At 47.1% G+C, this 16,095-nt stretch overlaps 5 protein-coding genes across 5 annotated transcripts; 1 reads left to right on the top strand and 4 right to left on the bottom strand.

Annotated features, from left to right (window-relative positions):
* Positions 1-425: 425 nt before the first annotated feature.
* Positions 426-3,761, top strand: LOZ57_002844 (uncharacterized protein; the record flags this gene model as incomplete). Its single annotated transcript, XM_049251904.1, has 4 exons — positions 426-947; positions 1,009-1,280; positions 1,330-2,157; positions 2,207-3,761. 4 exons carry the CDS (start codon positions 426-428, stop codon positions 3,759-3,761), a joined length of 3,177 nt encoding a protein of 1,058 aa, XP_049109222.1.
* A 700-nt stretch (positions 3,762-4,461) lies between these two features.
* Positions 4,462-8,302, bottom strand: SPO22 (sporulation-specific protein 22; the record flags this gene model as incomplete). Its single annotated transcript, XM_049251903.1, has 19 exons — positions 4,462-4,875; positions 4,938-5,222; positions 5,284-5,418; positions 5,471-5,625; positions 5,683-5,774; positions 5,826-6,006; positions 6,060-6,205; positions 6,262-6,389; positions 6,444-6,663; positions 6,715-6,729; positions 6,813-6,864; positions 6,926-7,013; positions 7,067-7,140; positions 7,198-7,456; positions 7,524-7,663; positions 7,717-7,767; positions 7,823-7,885; positions 7,943-8,176; positions 8,254-8,302. The coding sequence occupies 19 exons, from the start codon at positions 8,300-8,302 to the stop codon at positions 4,462-4,464; spliced, it is 2,781 nt and encodes a 926-aa protein (XP_049109221.1).
* Positions 8,303-9,164: 862 nt separating this feature from the next.
* Positions 9,165-11,315, bottom strand: RDS2 (Transcription factor; the record flags this gene model as incomplete). Its single annotated transcript, XM_049251902.1, has 5 exons — positions 9,165-9,216; positions 9,272-9,468; positions 9,521-10,290; positions 10,346-10,628; positions 11,124-11,315. The coding sequence occupies 5 exons, from the start codon at positions 11,313-11,315 to the stop codon at positions 9,165-9,167; spliced, it is 1,494 nt and encodes a 497-aa protein (XP_049109220.1).
* Positions 11,316-12,266: 951 nt separating this feature from the next.
* LOZ57_002841 (uncharacterized protein) lies at positions 12,267-13,320 on the bottom strand (the record flags this gene model as incomplete). Its single annotated transcript, XM_049251901.1, has 5 exons — positions 12,267-12,416; positions 12,473-12,577; positions 12,641-12,805; positions 12,865-12,949; positions 13,052-13,320. 5 exons carry the CDS (start codon positions 13,318-13,320, stop codon positions 12,267-12,269), a joined length of 774 nt encoding a protein of 257 aa, XP_049109219.1.
* Positions 13,321-14,457: 1,137 nt separating this feature from the next.
* Positions 14,458-15,838, bottom strand: LOZ57_002840 (uncharacterized protein; the record flags this gene model as incomplete). The annotated part of the gene is made up of 2 exons (XM_049251900.1): positions 14,458-15,707; positions 15,784-15,838. The coding sequence occupies 2 exons, from the start codon at positions 15,836-15,838 to the stop codon at positions 14,458-14,460; spliced, it is 1,305 nt and encodes a 434-aa protein (XP_049109218.1).
* Positions 15,839-16,095: the final 257 nt, after the last annotated feature.

Below are 16,095 nucleotides of genomic sequence, written 5' to 3'. Positions count from 1 at the left end.
ACCTGGCGCGAGCCAACAACCACCCTGAAAGCGCGGCATTCTTGATAGTCCTTCTTTGTTGGCTGCTTTAGCTTCCCCTTCTCACATTCTTTATCTTCTGTGTTTTATGAACCATTTTCTTAGCGCCCGTGGACCTGTTTATTGTTGTTTTCGCCGCGTTCCCCACGCCCAACCGCTCCTTTGAAATCAGCCAAACAAGACCATATAATGCCCCCGACATCAAACGTATTCAATCGCTAAGCCAGAAAACTTGATATTGGTTGCACCGGGCTCAAGTCCTATTTCGCCTTCCCCTACGCCTACGCCTTAACAAATGCCGCCCCAAATTGAAATGAAAACTAGAACCAGATCACTCGTGACGGTCACAATATCTATCACAGCTCCCCAGAACTCCGGAGGTGATGGCAAATAACAATTTTCTGAGCATGAGAAGCAAACTGTCCGCTACAGGATCTTTGAAAATCACGCCCACGGCCTCTCCGATTCTCAAACCTTCCCCAAAACCGGCCTCCAAATCTTCCTCTCACCTGTGCACGCTCTCACTACGGACTGTAATCGGCACCACGACATCAGATCCCAATGGATTTTCCTATCATGAATCTAGTCGAACACTTGCTTTGTGTGCCGGGTCGGCTGCAGTCTTGGTTGAGCTGGATGACGAGCTGAACATCCACCAACAATTTTTTCGCGCCCGCCCTACTGCTACTGGGCTTAATCCAGTACCCTCTTACTATAATAACACACAAACCCCTCCTATTACTCCTGATACGCGTCCAAGGGTCCTGCAGGTAGCTCCAAGATTGACAGGAGGCAGCATCCCTTATGCAAGTACTCCCAGCAAATGGGGTGAGGCTGCCTCATCACGGACATGGAGCTCGCGAGAGCGGATCAAGGCTGTCACAAGTGTAGCTTTGAGCCCTAATGGTAGATTTTTGGCGGTGGGAGAGGTATTATACAACACCTACATACTGTCTAATCTGGTTAACTAACACTTATGCTCCTTATCAGAGCGGTTATAACCCCCGCGTTTTGATTTTTTCAACGGCAAATGATTCTCCACCGGATATCCCCTTGTCTATTTTAGCGGAGCATAGCTTTGGCGTTCAGAGTCTTTCATTCAGCCCTAACTCACAATATTTAGCTTCACTGGGGGATATTAATGACGGTTTTCTTTTCATCTGGATGGTAAATTTAAAAAATGGCGCTGCCAGACTTCATTCTGCAAACAAATGCACTTCATTCATTCGGGATATGTGCTGGCTAGGGGACACTCTCATCACGTACGACCTCCTTAGTACTTATATTTCTTATATTAACCGCTTTCTATAGGGTAGGAGTAAGGCATATTAAAATCTGGCGATTAAGTGATGTGACGCCGATATCGCCTCCGAAGGCGAAATCTAGCCTTGAACCTGCAAATGCAGCTTCAGCTATCCTTGGACCAATATCGCTTCCAGGAAGAAATTGCCTGCTGGGCAATCTGAGAGACAGCGTTTTTACCTGCATCTCACCACTATCTGAAAAAAAGGCAGTTGTTTGCACCGAAACTGGTGCTATATGTTTTCTGGATGATGTTGCTGGACAACATAAGCTGCACTTCATCAAGTGCCTGAATATAGGCATTTTGTCTATAACTGTTGACAACGAGTCCAATAATATTTTTCTTGGTTGTCGTGATGGCACAGTTCAACAAATCTCCATAAAAGAATTGACTCCTGCCGTTCCAACTGAAATTTTGACTAGTGAAAGATCTCAATCCCTCAGACCAAGTTCGCCATCGACAATAGCTATGGGAATAATATCCAATCATATTGTTTCCGTTGATTCTACTTGTGCTATTCGAGTCTACCCTGTGTCTTTACTTGCCCAATGCCAGCCAGGGGTTGACCAGCAAGTAGCTTTACCCGCACACAAGGGTCCCGTACTAGGCATTGGCGCCGTTACCGCCCCGAGCTTGTATTGCGGTGCACAGTTTTATACATGGTCTTGTAACGGCACCGTGAGTTTCTGGGATTTAGAAGGGAAATTCTACACTGGGAACCAAGTAGAAGTAGAACAGGTTACGGGGAATGATGAGGATCTGAACGAGCTGAGAGTTGTAAGAACCACCGCAGACATGAAATTTTTTGTGTCCGGGGATAAATTCGGCGTGATAAGGTTGCAATTCCCCTCTACCCTCAAATTATTAGCGTTAATTCATCCCTAGGCTAATCACCAGCGAGCCATGGGCTTGTAAACACGCTGCCCGCGCACACGCTGGGGAAGTTACAGATATTGCCATACAGCTGAGCCAGGACGTATCCTTGGTGGCCACTTGTGGCAGAGATAGGATGGTTCAGGTCTTTCAGTATAATGGCGAGTCTTTCAACTTGGTACAAACCATGGACGAGCACGTAGGCGCAGTTGGCCGCCTATTATTTACGCACGAAGGCGAGAAGCTACTGTCTTGCTCTGCAGATCGCACTGTAATCATCCGCGAAAGAAAGATGAAAGCGGAAAACGATACAACAACCGTTGCATTTCTCTTAACCAGAGTCATTACGCTGAAAGCCTCCCCTATTTCAATGACAACTCTCTCGGATGAACCGGATATACTTGTATTATCCACTATTGACCGACAAATTCACCGATATGACATTCCTTCTTCCCGCCATCTACACTCATTTAAAGCCGCTGACCCGGAGACGAATGATACTGCCGTAATAAGCTCCTTAGCTGTCGGCTCTGACAGCCCTGGGCTAAATTCACGGCTACTGATTGGTGTGTCTACCACTGATAAGTCGATCCGGGTCTACGATTTCGCGAAAGATACTCTATTAACGCGAGAGTTTGGCCATACGGAGGGGGTGAGCGACGTACTTTTGATCGAAAACGGCATGGGAGAGAGCAAGAAAAGAACTCTTGTGAGTACTGGGTTGGATGGAATCATCATGATTTGGGATCTGTCTACCCAACATCAGCAACACCTAGAGGCCTCTCTGCCTTCCGTACGAGCAGAAGACGACACTCCATGTAAGGAGTCGACGGCCGCAAAAGCGCCTCTGCGACGGATACTCTCCCGCAGCGAGCTTGCGGGTTTTCAGAAATTTGATAACCCTTCTTCTCCATCTCCAACTCCTTTCTGGGACCCATCTCCGCCGTTAACTCGAAGAAGGATTGCCAGACACGCTCAGTCTCAGTCAAAGAATGGGAACACCATATCGTCTTCTACGGCTCCAACTACACCGCTCCAACCGTCCCGTCGATCACCAACACTGTTTTCAGACACCAGTACTAAAGCCTCACGGGATGGTTCTATTTCTCCTTCAAGCCCTAAAGCAGGATCAACCAGGACACTCAATATTAAGAATAGCTATGCAAAGCTACGCAGACCATCTATGGACTCGCGTCGCGCTAAAACAAGCGGGAATGTCAGCGAATTTGGAAGTCTGAACATGTCTACAGAGCAAATCTGCCGCTCCCTTAGAGCTTATAGGAAGAAACTTCAGGGATCAACTGACCATCTTCACTCTGCTCCTGAGCTTGAGAGGGAACTCGAGCTCACATTTCGAGCGCTTGGCGAACGCAAAAAAAGAAATCAAGCAAGTGAAGACTCAACAGATTCAGACAACAGCAAGCTAATACCACCTTTGCCCTCAAAGCCAATACGACTGGCTCGTCGGGTTCCATCAACTCCAAATCTTACTTATTCAAGAATGGGCGATAAGAAACCCGACAAAATGCATCGCACCAATTCTTTGGATGCCAATAGCAAAAATTAAAGATTAAATTCTGCCTTGTCTACTTTAATCATATACACTCATTTTATACGGTCTTTCTCTCTATGCCTATTATACATTTACCGCTACATATCACTTCAGCTACCCTTTATTTGTTCAGGGGTAAAAGCCGTGGCGTTTTTGCATGTTCACGCATACATTTGGCTGGATGGGAGTTGAATTACGGTTTAGTATTCTTAAGTCATTAGCCTTCCTTTTTTGTTCAAGATACCAGCAGTATTTCATTTCATTTTCTCTGGGGGCATCCACCTATCTAATACCTTGGTTGTAGCCCCTTTCCACCTCTCAACAGCGCTTTCTGCTCATGTTCTATGCTTGATTCGGTATTCCTTTACACTAAAAGATCCCTATTATCACCCAGTGACTAAGACCAGCATTGCCATAGTTTGGTGTGCTTCATTTCTCTCTGCTATGTGAGATTGTGCTCACATGATACCTTTTCATTTTCCTTTTTCTTCCTCCCTTAACACCATATAATGGCCACATTTTCTCAAGCATTATGGATTAGACTAGGAGTCTTCGTTTCCTTTGTTCACGGGCATCATCCTCGGGATTGTCTCTATGTATGAACGTGCTGTGTTCCTTAGCCCGCTTCTCGAAGCCAACCCGCAAATTTAGGCCAATGCGTGATATTCAACCAAGCCGTCTACAACCTTTTAAAAACGGCATGTGTTCTCAATAATCAGTCCTCCCAATTTAGTCGGGCATAATTTGCCTGAAAAGTGCGCCACAAACTCCCGTTGTCCTGCAGTAGCCGAGCCAGATCAAGGGCCTTTGTATACCAACGGCGACTTGCTGTGTCGTCAGAAGCGAGGTAAAAGTCAATTGCATAGTTAAATGCTGATGTTGATAACCATTCAAGTTCCTCTTCGGGATAAACAGATTGGCCTGAGGGTCTATTTGCTTGCTCTAAAATAATGTCGTCGCCACCAGACTGATATCCAGGAATGTCACGAGCTAGGGCATATGCTTCATCCATCACCGATTCAGCAGCAACAATATCGGATTTGACGGATAGCTGAAAAAGGCACCGCAGCCAGCGAGATATCTTTGCAATATTTTGAATATCCTTTTGTCGAGTTACATGAATAATTTCCTAGAATGGTCAAAAAGACACTCATATAAAAGTTGTTGTTTTAGATAAAATGAAATAATTACCTGGAATACAGCTAAGGCTTCCTTGAAAGACTCCCCGGAGGAAAGTATTATATCCGCAAATAAGCTGTAGAGCCTATCATCCGCGATATTCCGCGCTTCTTTTAGTATTTCCGCCAAAGAACTCCATTGGTTTAACGTAACGGCCGCTTCAAAATCAAAGGCGAGCAAAGTTCGGTACTTCTCAATATAATCTGAGAGGCTATCTATTATGTTACGTTTCAGTAAAGGTGAAATCGCTGTTCGAAAACCTTGGATATGTATTCTTGAGTCGAGGTAAAACGTTTGCTAGTTCAGATTAGTCGGTGGCGTGTTAACTGATGTGGATGATAATTCTAGTTTTTTTTACCTGCATGTCATGGTCCTTGTGCAGTCTTGCCTGTGCTATAGTGAGAATAGCTGATAGGTAAAAGCATGATAGTTTCCTCTGCTCTACATCCGCTTCTGCCTCCTCACCTAGGTTGGTGGGATACAAGTGGATAATCTGGATAAAAATTAGTCCAATTGTCTCTGAAAACCAAATAGATAGAGAATACATTAATACAGGCATCAAGAAGTCGTAAAATATTGGGTGGCTCCCATTTTGTACAACACTGGAGTGCAAGGTTGTAACTATTACGGGAAAACCATTCCAGCTCAGGGATAGTAAGCTGTTCCATTGACAGTGTTTCTCGATTCACAGCTGCATTCACTAGAAAGTATCAGGCGTCTGGACAGTGATATCAAGAACAACATGACTCGAACTCACAACCCTCAAATATCTGACATATTTGGTCCTCCAACACAACCTTATGAGGGTCATCTTTATATAACTCTGAGATGAGAAGTCTCCCAGTACAACTGGGGGATAATATTAGACATTACTAAATAAATAAAGAGAAATAATATTACCGAAGCAGTACTGGAAAGTGTACATCTCGAAGCTGTTTTCCATCCAGTTTATCAAGAAGCCGTTGAAGAACAATGACAGCTTGACGCTCGGCGCCGTGATGCAGTGCTTCAGCAATACAAGCAAGCAGGTATGTTGATTTTTCTGTGTCAGATTTGCATATAATATCTAGGCAGTCCTGTGCTAACCTCGAGTTAAAACACCACAAACCGATGCTTCTTTATATATTTTCTCACCTAAATCAAGATCTTCATCCTGTAGAGCGACACGATACATAAGATATCTTGTTAGGATCTCTGATTTACAAGCTTCTGAGAGCCCTGAAAATAGTCGCCGTGCGGTATCCGTTGCTTTACTTTCCAGTGCACAAAGGATTAATTTCCTATTGAGGTCAGCAAAGATGAGTACCTTCATGCAACCTATGAATGAAGGTTGTACCTTCCAATCTTCGATCTATTGCCCTCCCCTGAGTTTTCAAATAGTGGATGGAGCGCTAACTGGCACCAGTTCCGCGCATTTTCATATTCTTTACGATCGAATGCAGTAGTCACCTTTTTCCAAAGTAGCTTCTCACACCTTAGAATCTGCTAACACCTAGAGCGAAGAGTAGGACAACTAACAATCAAGCAGGCATGGGTAGCCTCTCCAGAAAGCTTTGATTTCCAAATCTCAGTTGATTTTTCCACAACCAACTCCAGATGTTTAAGACCGCCGTCAGACTCAGTCGTCGTTTTCATCCAGATATATGTAACAAACCCACGCTCAATGAGGTCAGTGTTGCCATATATAAACAGTCGCTGGAGAAGAAGCTGCTCTAATGAGCTTATTGCTAGGTCCTTACTATGGCAGGGTTAACCATAAAACGTGATGTTTGTCACAGAAGTCACTTACTCCAATTCTCGTAGCCTATGGATATAACAAAGCATACTATGATATATAGAACTGAGTCAGTCCATCGTGAATGGATGATAGAATAAAGTAGCACTAACTCTTTGAAATTTAACTCTGTTGCAGGGGCTACGTTAATAAATGAGCAAAGACCTAACCCCAATTTCAATCAGCAACTCTTCGGGTATTTGCCTAAATTATTCACGGGACGTACGGTCATAATAACGCTGACTATCCGGGTGGCCTTGAAGATGTATCACCTCAAAACTGAGACGTAACACCTCCAGCCTATGACCGTACTCCTAGTAAATGACTGAGAATGGTATCAATGACACCTTTTCAGAATCCCACTCACGCTTTCGAGAGTGCTAAGGAGCTCTGTGGCATTTTGTTTTGAATCTTCAGTTTTCAAGGCACAATGGGTTTGTACTATTCAGATTGTTAGTTGAACTGCATTTTTATCATAAATAGTGCGGATTTACATACTAAGTTCATGAAGAACACACAATTTTAGTTCACCAGCGTCAGGGTGTAGTTCATTTATGGCTTTCTGAGAAAATGCATATAAGGATCTTTCCAACCATTTCACCGCTTCAGAGTGCTCATTCTTCTTGATTAAATTTTTTCCGATATCGAAAAGGAGATCGGAGTATCGTTGCATCAAAATCGAATCCAGCAAAATATTATCAAGGTCAATTTTAGAGAGCATATGCTCTGCAATATCTAGCCTGCCTTGTTTCCAGGCCTTGTTACTTTGTTAACGAAAGCTATTGTGAAAACTACAATTAAGCGTTGTAGGGTGTGAAAAATACCAGGTTAACTCGTGAGATATAATATTCCGCCGAGAGTGTCTTCAGAATTTCATCTACATTATGGCTCTCTCTCGACAGCTTGTTCTCTCTGAAGGCAGCCTTTTCCAGGATTTTTAGCCCATCATCTAGTTGGTCGAGCGCTTTTGGCACTATTAGCACCAGAGAGCTGCAAAAATACGAACACCTGACAAACCTAGACAAGATCTTGCGGATTTCAAAGCTGTCCTTAAAAGACGGATGTCATCTACATACATCGAAGTTCAGTGGAGAAGCCAAATATAGGCTGAAGGAACACTTACCAGGAGTGCCGCTGTTTTGGCAGCCAGTAGCACATTCCAAAACCAGAAATGCAAATGCTCTGGCTAGAAGAAGCCAGGCGAATCAGCATCCGTATAGACGTTATGACAAGACAAAAAAACCTCGGCATAGAAACTTAACGATCCCCTCATCTAGACCCTCCCTTCTCATAGCCCTGGTACACGCATTCCATAGCTTTGTTCCTAGGCCATCAAGCTCCTCTCCAGTCGGTGGCTGAGGAACTAGTGTGATGTCCGAGGTGGTATCGATGAACCGGCCTAGGCTACCAATCTTGTGATCAGTGGTCTGGAGGCCGTCGCTGTCGATGATATCTGCAAGCAATGATCCAGCAAACTCTGTTGAAATGGGAGTCAGAAACTGCGTGAAGCCAGCCACTGTCGGGGTGCAACAAGGCGCCAACTAGATATCTCACCGATAATGGATTTAAACACGTCTCGTCGAGGCTTTCTAGACAGCGCCATGGTCACGGGCAAGTAGATTCATTGTCAAGCGGAGGTCAACCTGACGGCCGGACGTTTAGTTAGACGCGTCGCCTTCCTTTTGCGGAAAGCCCACCCCCTTTCCCGATGTAGAAGGCGGGATTTCCCCCCACACTCTCCGCCCCTCTTCCCCGGCAGGCGCCATCGGCGGCCATATTGGCTTCTGAGGGGAGCAGATCCGCTCGCGCGGCCGTTTCTCTCTGCCAATGTTGAGTGGCTGGCTGCTCGGGTGTGCGGCGCAGTGCTTGCGGCACAGAAAGCCACTTCCCACCATTGACTCCATTAGCCAGCTACTTGACTACCACAGTAGTTAGGATACGGAGTGGACGCTAAAAGCACTCCGCGACCGTGATGTGTAGACAGAGAAGTACCAACCAGCCCACATCCAGTCAAGCCACAAGTACATACCAGTGCCACTTACCAAAAGGATATCAACTCTTTGACGCTATGTTCCACTGCCTAGAGTAAGGAATTTCTTAGCCACTGGGCGATGTGGCTCTACACGAATAACTAGAAGTATGCACGCACCAAAAATCATTTTCAAAACCTTAGAACCTCTGAATTTCAACCTAAATTCCAACCCTTTCTACTATTTTTGCCATCACCCCTACCCTGTAATAGCTGATGTGTTGTTAATTCCGAAGATAGACCTTTTCCTTGATATGGTGGTATGCCTAGCCGCGCAACTTAAAATAAGAAAGTCTTGGGCGTTTTCGAGAAGCCTACTGATAATGGATACACCCATGATATAAAAGTTTATAATTAGACATGCAAAAAGAATAATCTAAGAAGAATATGGTAAAGGATGGTATTCGCCATCCTAATGGATTGCTCCACTGCGGACTTATCTGTCCGTTCTTTTAGTAGGTAAAAAATTTCCTACAATTATCGATGGGCTAAAATCATTAGCAAGGCGCTTGCGCTCAATTAAAAGCGTGTTAATGGGCTTACATGTTATGTGGATCACGACGTATTGTAAAGGAAAAGCAGCATTGTATTTCCTGCTTAGGGCTTTTTGAGTCTGGGCTCTTCAAAGTGCAGCTCGTGAGCATGGCTTTCTGTGAGCTATCGAAGGCAATTGCACCAAACTTCTCCCAGTAGCTGACCAGTTGGTCTTCTACAATGATCTCATGAATGGCAAGTTTACCCTGCGATTCTAATTAGTGTTCAGATTCAACAAAACGTCCCAAGCAGTCTCACATCTCGCAAAGATTCAATTGGCACGTTAATCAGTTGCGCCATTTCCTTGTTTCCCCGAAAAATTTGGCCAGTTCGCCGCCAGCAGCATGCCGGTATCGCCATACTAGCAAAGACACGATCATATTCCATGAGACTCCGCTCAAACCACATCTCCACTAGAACAAGCTCGATATCAGTAAGGCTATGCATTCGCTCCCGAAATGTAGGCCTGAATTTGTCTAATTGACGCAAGATTTTCTGTCGAGAGGATGGATGTAGGTTTTCTTCCATGTATTTATTGAGTCGTGCATAACCATTTACATAGTTGAATGGTTTTAGCATCCCAGCATCATACTTTGCTTTCAGGAGCTTGTTCATTCTTTCTTCAGGAGGGTCTGTCCCTGAAGGATCTGCGGCGGTCATATAATAGGTCTCCTTAGCCTTGTCATTCACTGTACTGCTTGGTCTTTGGATAGAGTTTCCTTGAGCAGCTTGGGACTGCGATGCAGCAGAAAACTGCGGAGGAGGAGCCATGGAGTTTTGCTGAAGCTGCTGTGGAGGGATGAATGTGCCAGCAGCCGGCATAGAGTTCAGCAACGAAATATCTGTGAATAAAGACGTGGCATCGTCTCCCTGGTACATTGTAGATTCGTCTAAAAGGCTTGTGCTAAGGAAATCATTAAGTATGTTGTATTCGTTTGTCACTTCGGGGGCGTTGAACATGTAAGACGGATGGTAAGGGTGCATCTCTTGAAATTGATTTGGCATTCCTAACGGCCAGTCGTTGTAGCCTAACACTTCCCTGAGGTTAAAAAAAAAAAGTAAGGACATCGGAACTATGCTCACGTTGTTGGTTGGAGCCGATTCCCGGGTTGCTCGTCGTCGACAATTCTTGGCCAACGACAGGTGGTAGCCCGATTGAAGTGTCTCCTCCCAAAAGCTCATTTATCCCAGTTCCAGACAGTCTTCGATTCATTTTCTGGGGGTCAGCAAGGTCATTATTTGTACTGCTACCTTCGTCGACGGTTTGGGTATCTTGGTCGGTCTTGACACGTTTTGAAGATTCGCGGGGTTCATCATGACACAGGTGGCCAATGTTACGTTTTATACATCGAGAACATGGGCGTCCCTATCCGAGATATCAATGACACGAACCACGGAGCAGGAAACGGCAATTCTGGTTGGGATGTCCAGGGCATAGAAGCTACAGGGTCGTACCGAATCACAAGTCATATGCTGTCCGACATCGATACAGAGTTAGCCAGTCTCAGCAAAAGCATCATGTCGGTTTTAGAGAGTAGCGATGCGTGCACGTATGCGCAGCCGCCAGAGGGAGGGCCATTCACGGCCGTCCAAGTAAGAAGGGGGAGCAGGGCGACTGGAGCTCACCGAACGCCGGCAGTAGACACACGCTGCAGCAATTCGTTAGTCACTCACGGTTAGCAAATAACGTCTCGTTAAGCCGAGTCTGCAAATGGGAGTGGGGGAAATGACGGCGAGGGAGCGCGCAGCAGCAGCACCAAGACATCGAGATACCGTCTGTCACATTTCACGGTGCCGATCCTTCTGCGCTGGTGGTCGCGGAGGGCGAGAGAAAGCGAATGGTGGGCTCACCGTGATTCACCTTACGCCGCTTCTTGGGGCTGCCTCCGCCCGAGGGAGCCGACGGCTCGCCCATTGGAGCTGTCGAGGGCGCGTCCATCTCCTTGATCTTCGCCACATCGTCGTCCGTCGAGGTGGAACGGGTTGCGTCGTCGGGCGCCGCATCGCTGGGCGTTTTTGCTTCGCTGGCCTTGCTCGCGCCTGCCTCCGCCATCCTGCCCATGGGAGTCTGTTCCACCCACTGCCCGGCCCTGGGAGAAGCTTCGCGTCGGCGTTCTCTGATGGTTTCACACGGCGTCCCGGCGTTGACCCGGCAGCTTGCGAGCAATCCGCGTCCCACGATAGGAAATCGCTTGCGATGGAAGTAGGGGCTCGGGTCGATAATGGGGCGGTTGGACTTTGTTCATTCCAATGAGCTGCGACTTGGCGGGCATTTAAGAGCAATTCGCGTAACCTTTGTGTTCGGCGGGCCGCCGAGGCATTAACGGAGTCTTTGCCTCTTGACGTCCCGGTAAGTTTGGAGGTACTATTTTTGTTCGCGTGAGCTACGTCTGGCCCCAGCCAGGTGGCCGAGGACATAGAATTGAAGTCGAAGAACAAGTCATCTTCAACGAAGATGGGTGATAAAGACATTGAAGGGTAGTGTTATTCCCACTCTGCTAGTAATATGCATCCTTCCCTGGAGAGGGTACATATGGAGATACATTGAGGCAGCCACTTCGCTGCTGACAGGCTTGATGCCGTGCAAACGATCCCACGCCCGGCATTTCCGCACGATCGCCAGTCCCTCAGGCTCATGGACGGAACGCGGCACGAGGGCTCAGGGTCCTTTGTCCGTTATTCTAGTCACAAATCAATATTCGGGCTGACTGTCTACGCTGCCAAGCCCCATGTACTGCAGTGATTTCCCTTCCATGGCCGGCCAAGAAGACCCTGTGCGACCGCCTACAGCTTCGCATCCCCCAAGCACGTATTGACGAAGAGGCCAAACCAGCATATCTAAGGATTAACTTGGCGATGAAAATATCTGAAGATCCCAGGCTCCTTGCGTTACCTCAATCTTCGAGCTGAAGTGCGCACTGCCAATGAGAGGTCGTCATTTTCGTGAAGCTAACGAACAATCAAGGCCTAAGCGGTCTGGAGCGCCTTTGATCGCACAGGAATTTCATCCCAGAGGTAACATGCTTAGTGAATATTGGGCGCGTGTGATGGCCTCCCGAACACCAGAAACTTGGCCAGCGTTGGCCTGCATAGATTCGAGATGGTTCCGTAGTTGTTTCACCAAAGATAAGAGGTCCGGGTTCTCATCGTCTATCTGAAAAAGCAGTTAGTAGCCGCTTATCAGAGTTTCATTTAAGGTCGGGCACTCACGTCACACAACAACCCAGGCTTCTCTTCGGCATCCGTCACACTAAGGTTCGCGGAATCTTCTATTCGTAATGGGCGTTGTTCAAGGCGACGAAGAGCGGGATGTATCTTATTAAAATTATCAGTTTGAATTACAGATATCAGATGAATCAAGTCCCAGATCCAACATACATTTTTCGTTTGCTTCTTCTGGTGTACCTTAGCAGCCTTGGCGTTCTTTTCAAGTTCTGCCAGTTTTGCAGTGTCCCTCGCAAGCTGTGCCTCCTCACGCTTGATCTCTCTTCTCAGAAGAGCAGCCGAGTTTGTCATCATCGCTAACTGACTTTCGAGAATACGCTTGTATCTCAGTTAGCCCAGGATCGTCTTTTCGGTAAAAATGACAATTTCTCTCTCACATTTTCGTTCAACGCAGCATCGTAATCAAAGTTGACAGCCTTCGTTCCTGGAGGAAACGGCATTTTCGGAAGTCGTTTGCCTAGCCTTTACAATTCCATAATTAGCGCTTGATGGGACAAATCGGCTCCTGATAGACAGAGCCAAGTATGCAAGTATAAATATTCGCCCAATGTACTCGGAACATACGTTTTTCTCACAGCAGCAAGCGCAGACTGCACCTCGATTCTCTTCTTCTCATCCCTCTGTTTCGTCAGCACTGGAAGTTCAATTGCGCCAAACAGCTCCTTAATGCGAGTTTGGGCAGGCTCTGGTAGCGTCATCCATTTCGATTTTACGACGTGTTCGGAGACCTGTCGTGTACGAGCCACGAGCCTGGCAACGCGTTTGTTCGAGTTCGTTTCACGGTCGCCTCGGGAATCAGAGGCGATGTCACTGCGTTTTCGTTTCGGAGGCATGGTCTTGTATGAAAGGTATGGTGGTAGAATGGATGGACAAGAACTAGATTAAGTAGAAGGTTCCCAAGTTGCACGTATCCTCCTAAACTCCTGCCTAAACGGGTAACTAGGCTCCTTCACTCCGCGTCGCACATGTTGTGATAACCCAGGGCGTCAAAATATCACGTGGTGGAATCTTGGCCAACCAACCATGCCAAGTCCTCGTAGATATCACATGCGGAACCACATGCTGGCTGCTCGCCTTCCAGCAAGAAACAAAAAGTTTCCCGGCCCCTCACCAAAATTTCGTCCCAGGCACGGACGGTGTGCGGGGAACGGGAGCGGGAGCTAAAAAGGTCAGTAGCAAAAGCCTCCTTCCGCTGTTCCAGTCTTTTTTTTTTTAGTACTCCCTACCCATGGCAGAAACACATGGACATGATCAAGGGTGAGCCTTCACCATGGGCGCGTGGAGATGATCTCAGCGAAGATCACCCGATGGTGGTGGAGGGGGCAGTGCTATATTGTCCAGTCATATGGACATTCTAGTTCAGACCGAAGTGTACGGATAGCACTCCTTGTTTATATCTAGGGATCGGGCTTAATTGATTTTGGCAGTAGATTAAGGAAGGGTAACGGGATATGACCGAGTCATGTGTGTTACCGGAGTCAAAGCTTAAGAGGCCACGAGAGAATTTTCATTAATATTGGTAAATATCTCATGATATTGAGGTCACTAAGATTGAATATTATTTGGTGCCGTGTGGTAGCGGCGCATGTATGTACATACATGTATGCAGAAAATATACTGACGAATTAAGATGCGCCTTTAGCATCATGGGCGTGCGTGGAGGGGGGTAGCCTGACAAGTGTCTGATGTGCTCCGGCGTCCCGCCTGGTCATTCAACGGAAGAAGGTATCATGCATAAAAGGACATTTCAATGGGCAAAGAAAAAGATGACCAACTCGCTCCAGATAATATACAAGGAACGGAAAGGGTATGTGCACCGGGCTGCATGCTTCAAATATTAAAAGGAAATAGAGGTAGCGAATGTGTAGATTAGAGAAGAGGAATTATTAAAATATTAAAGAGAGGCGTGGGCCTGGGCGGCGACGAAAAGAAGGGCATCAATAAATAAAGAAAACACAGGAATTCTAAGGTCATCCACCGGTCTGCTTTTTCAAATCTTCTAATTGGCGTTTGAGGATCTCGTTGCCTTCCAGCAGGTCTTCAAGCCAGCCAGCTGCCTGGCCAAGCATGGTGCTTTTGCTAAACCCACCACCCCTCAGTTCTGGAACAAGCGAGCAGAGTTCGTCAAACCCTTGCTTTATCAGGTTGCGTCGCTTTTGCTCGGATAAAATGTGGTTTGCTCTCTTTTGTTCCTCAGTGAGGTTCTCGCGAGGGGGTTTAATCACGTGGACCTTTGCGCGACGTGGCTGCGTGCTACTATTCGATGACCATCGTCGATCTCGTCGTGGGTGGGACGGCCGCCCCAGGGGGGGTGAATATGTCTCCTCCTCGTCTTTTGGCTTTCCTTTCATGTTCTTTCGTCTCTTTGTCGGCCGTAAATCATCATCCATATGCATCTGATCTGTAGGGGAGAACTGTTTGAGCGAAGTTGGACTCTGCAGCATACCTCCCCACTCAGAGGTTTTGCATTCTGCACGTCTTCGGGCAGGACTCGATGGCCGGGTATTCGGGGCACTGCTCTGTGATTCGAAACACTCTAAGCTATGTAACACCTGAGCTGTCCGCTCCTCCATGGTTGGCTGGTCCGGTGGGACCCGATACCCTTGCTCAGCAAATCCGACATCAGAGCCCCATCGGAGAGTACCGAAAACGTTATCCTTCGCGATAGAGTGGGATGTGTTGGTCACTGTAGCACCGGAATGGACTCCTTTCTCGGGATATGTCTCTCGTCTTCTTGAAAAGCTAAAGCGGGATCGCCGTCCGTCGTCTCCAAAACGAGCATGTTTGACTCCAGTGTGATGCGAGCTGATGTCTTCCAAGCCATTTTCAGTAAATATCTGGCTTGTAAATGTTGACGAGTAATCGTTTCCGTGCACTCCATTCTGATAGAGCATCGATGCTGCAGCAAGAACATCTGAGCTCGGGACTTGGACGTCCTGTTTCACAGCTATCGTTGGCTCGCGGTGAGTCCGCTGCGGGACTACAGAGTGGGATGGCAGCGAAGTGGTCGACCCTTCGAATGTTGGCGGGAGTTCGGGCCAATCGAAATGAAACCCTGCATTCCCATGGTGATCGTTCAGGCCAAACCAAAAATCATTATTATCAAGATGATTAGCGTTCATAGACGTGAAAAAATTATCCAACATATTCGATTCGCTGTCATCCAACAATGCAGGGCCCGGAGGCGGGGCAGGCGCGTGTTCATAAGGTGTGTACAGGACTGTAAATGGCGGACGCGAATATATCAGTAAACAAGGCGTCGCCACGCAATGCGAACGGAAGTAGCAGGCACTTACATCCAAAGGGACCAGGCGCCGAACGGCCTCCGTGTCCCGGGAGGTGCTCCGACATTCTGACTTCTGTCATGGTAAATATTGGGAGTCGAATTGTGAGGATGTGGTGTCGACGGTCTGGGGACAGGATTTAACTCTTGGGAGGGGCAAAAATGGCATTAAAGAAGGTCCGAGGGGGAGGGGGATGGGAGGAAAACAGACTGTCTTTCCGCCCGCAAAATCTCGAGCCTGGGAGAGTTGAGAAGGACAAGCTGAGATGGAACGGGGCGGTCAGTTGACAGGGCGGTCGCACAGCACACAAAGGGGATAAAAATA

Source organism: Ophidiomyces ophidiicola (assembly GCF_022830035.1).
Source record: "Ophidiomyces ophidiicola strain CBS 122913 chromosome Unknown scaffold_8, whole genome shotgun sequence".
In the NCBI taxonomy this organism is placed as follows: domain Eukaryota; kingdom Fungi; phylum Ascomycota; class Eurotiomycetes; order Onygenales; family Onygenaceae; genus Ophidiomyces; species Ophidiomyces ophidiicola.
The sequence above is the reverse complement of the archived record's forward strand: the minus strand, read 5'-3'. Positions and strand labels throughout refer to the sequence as shown.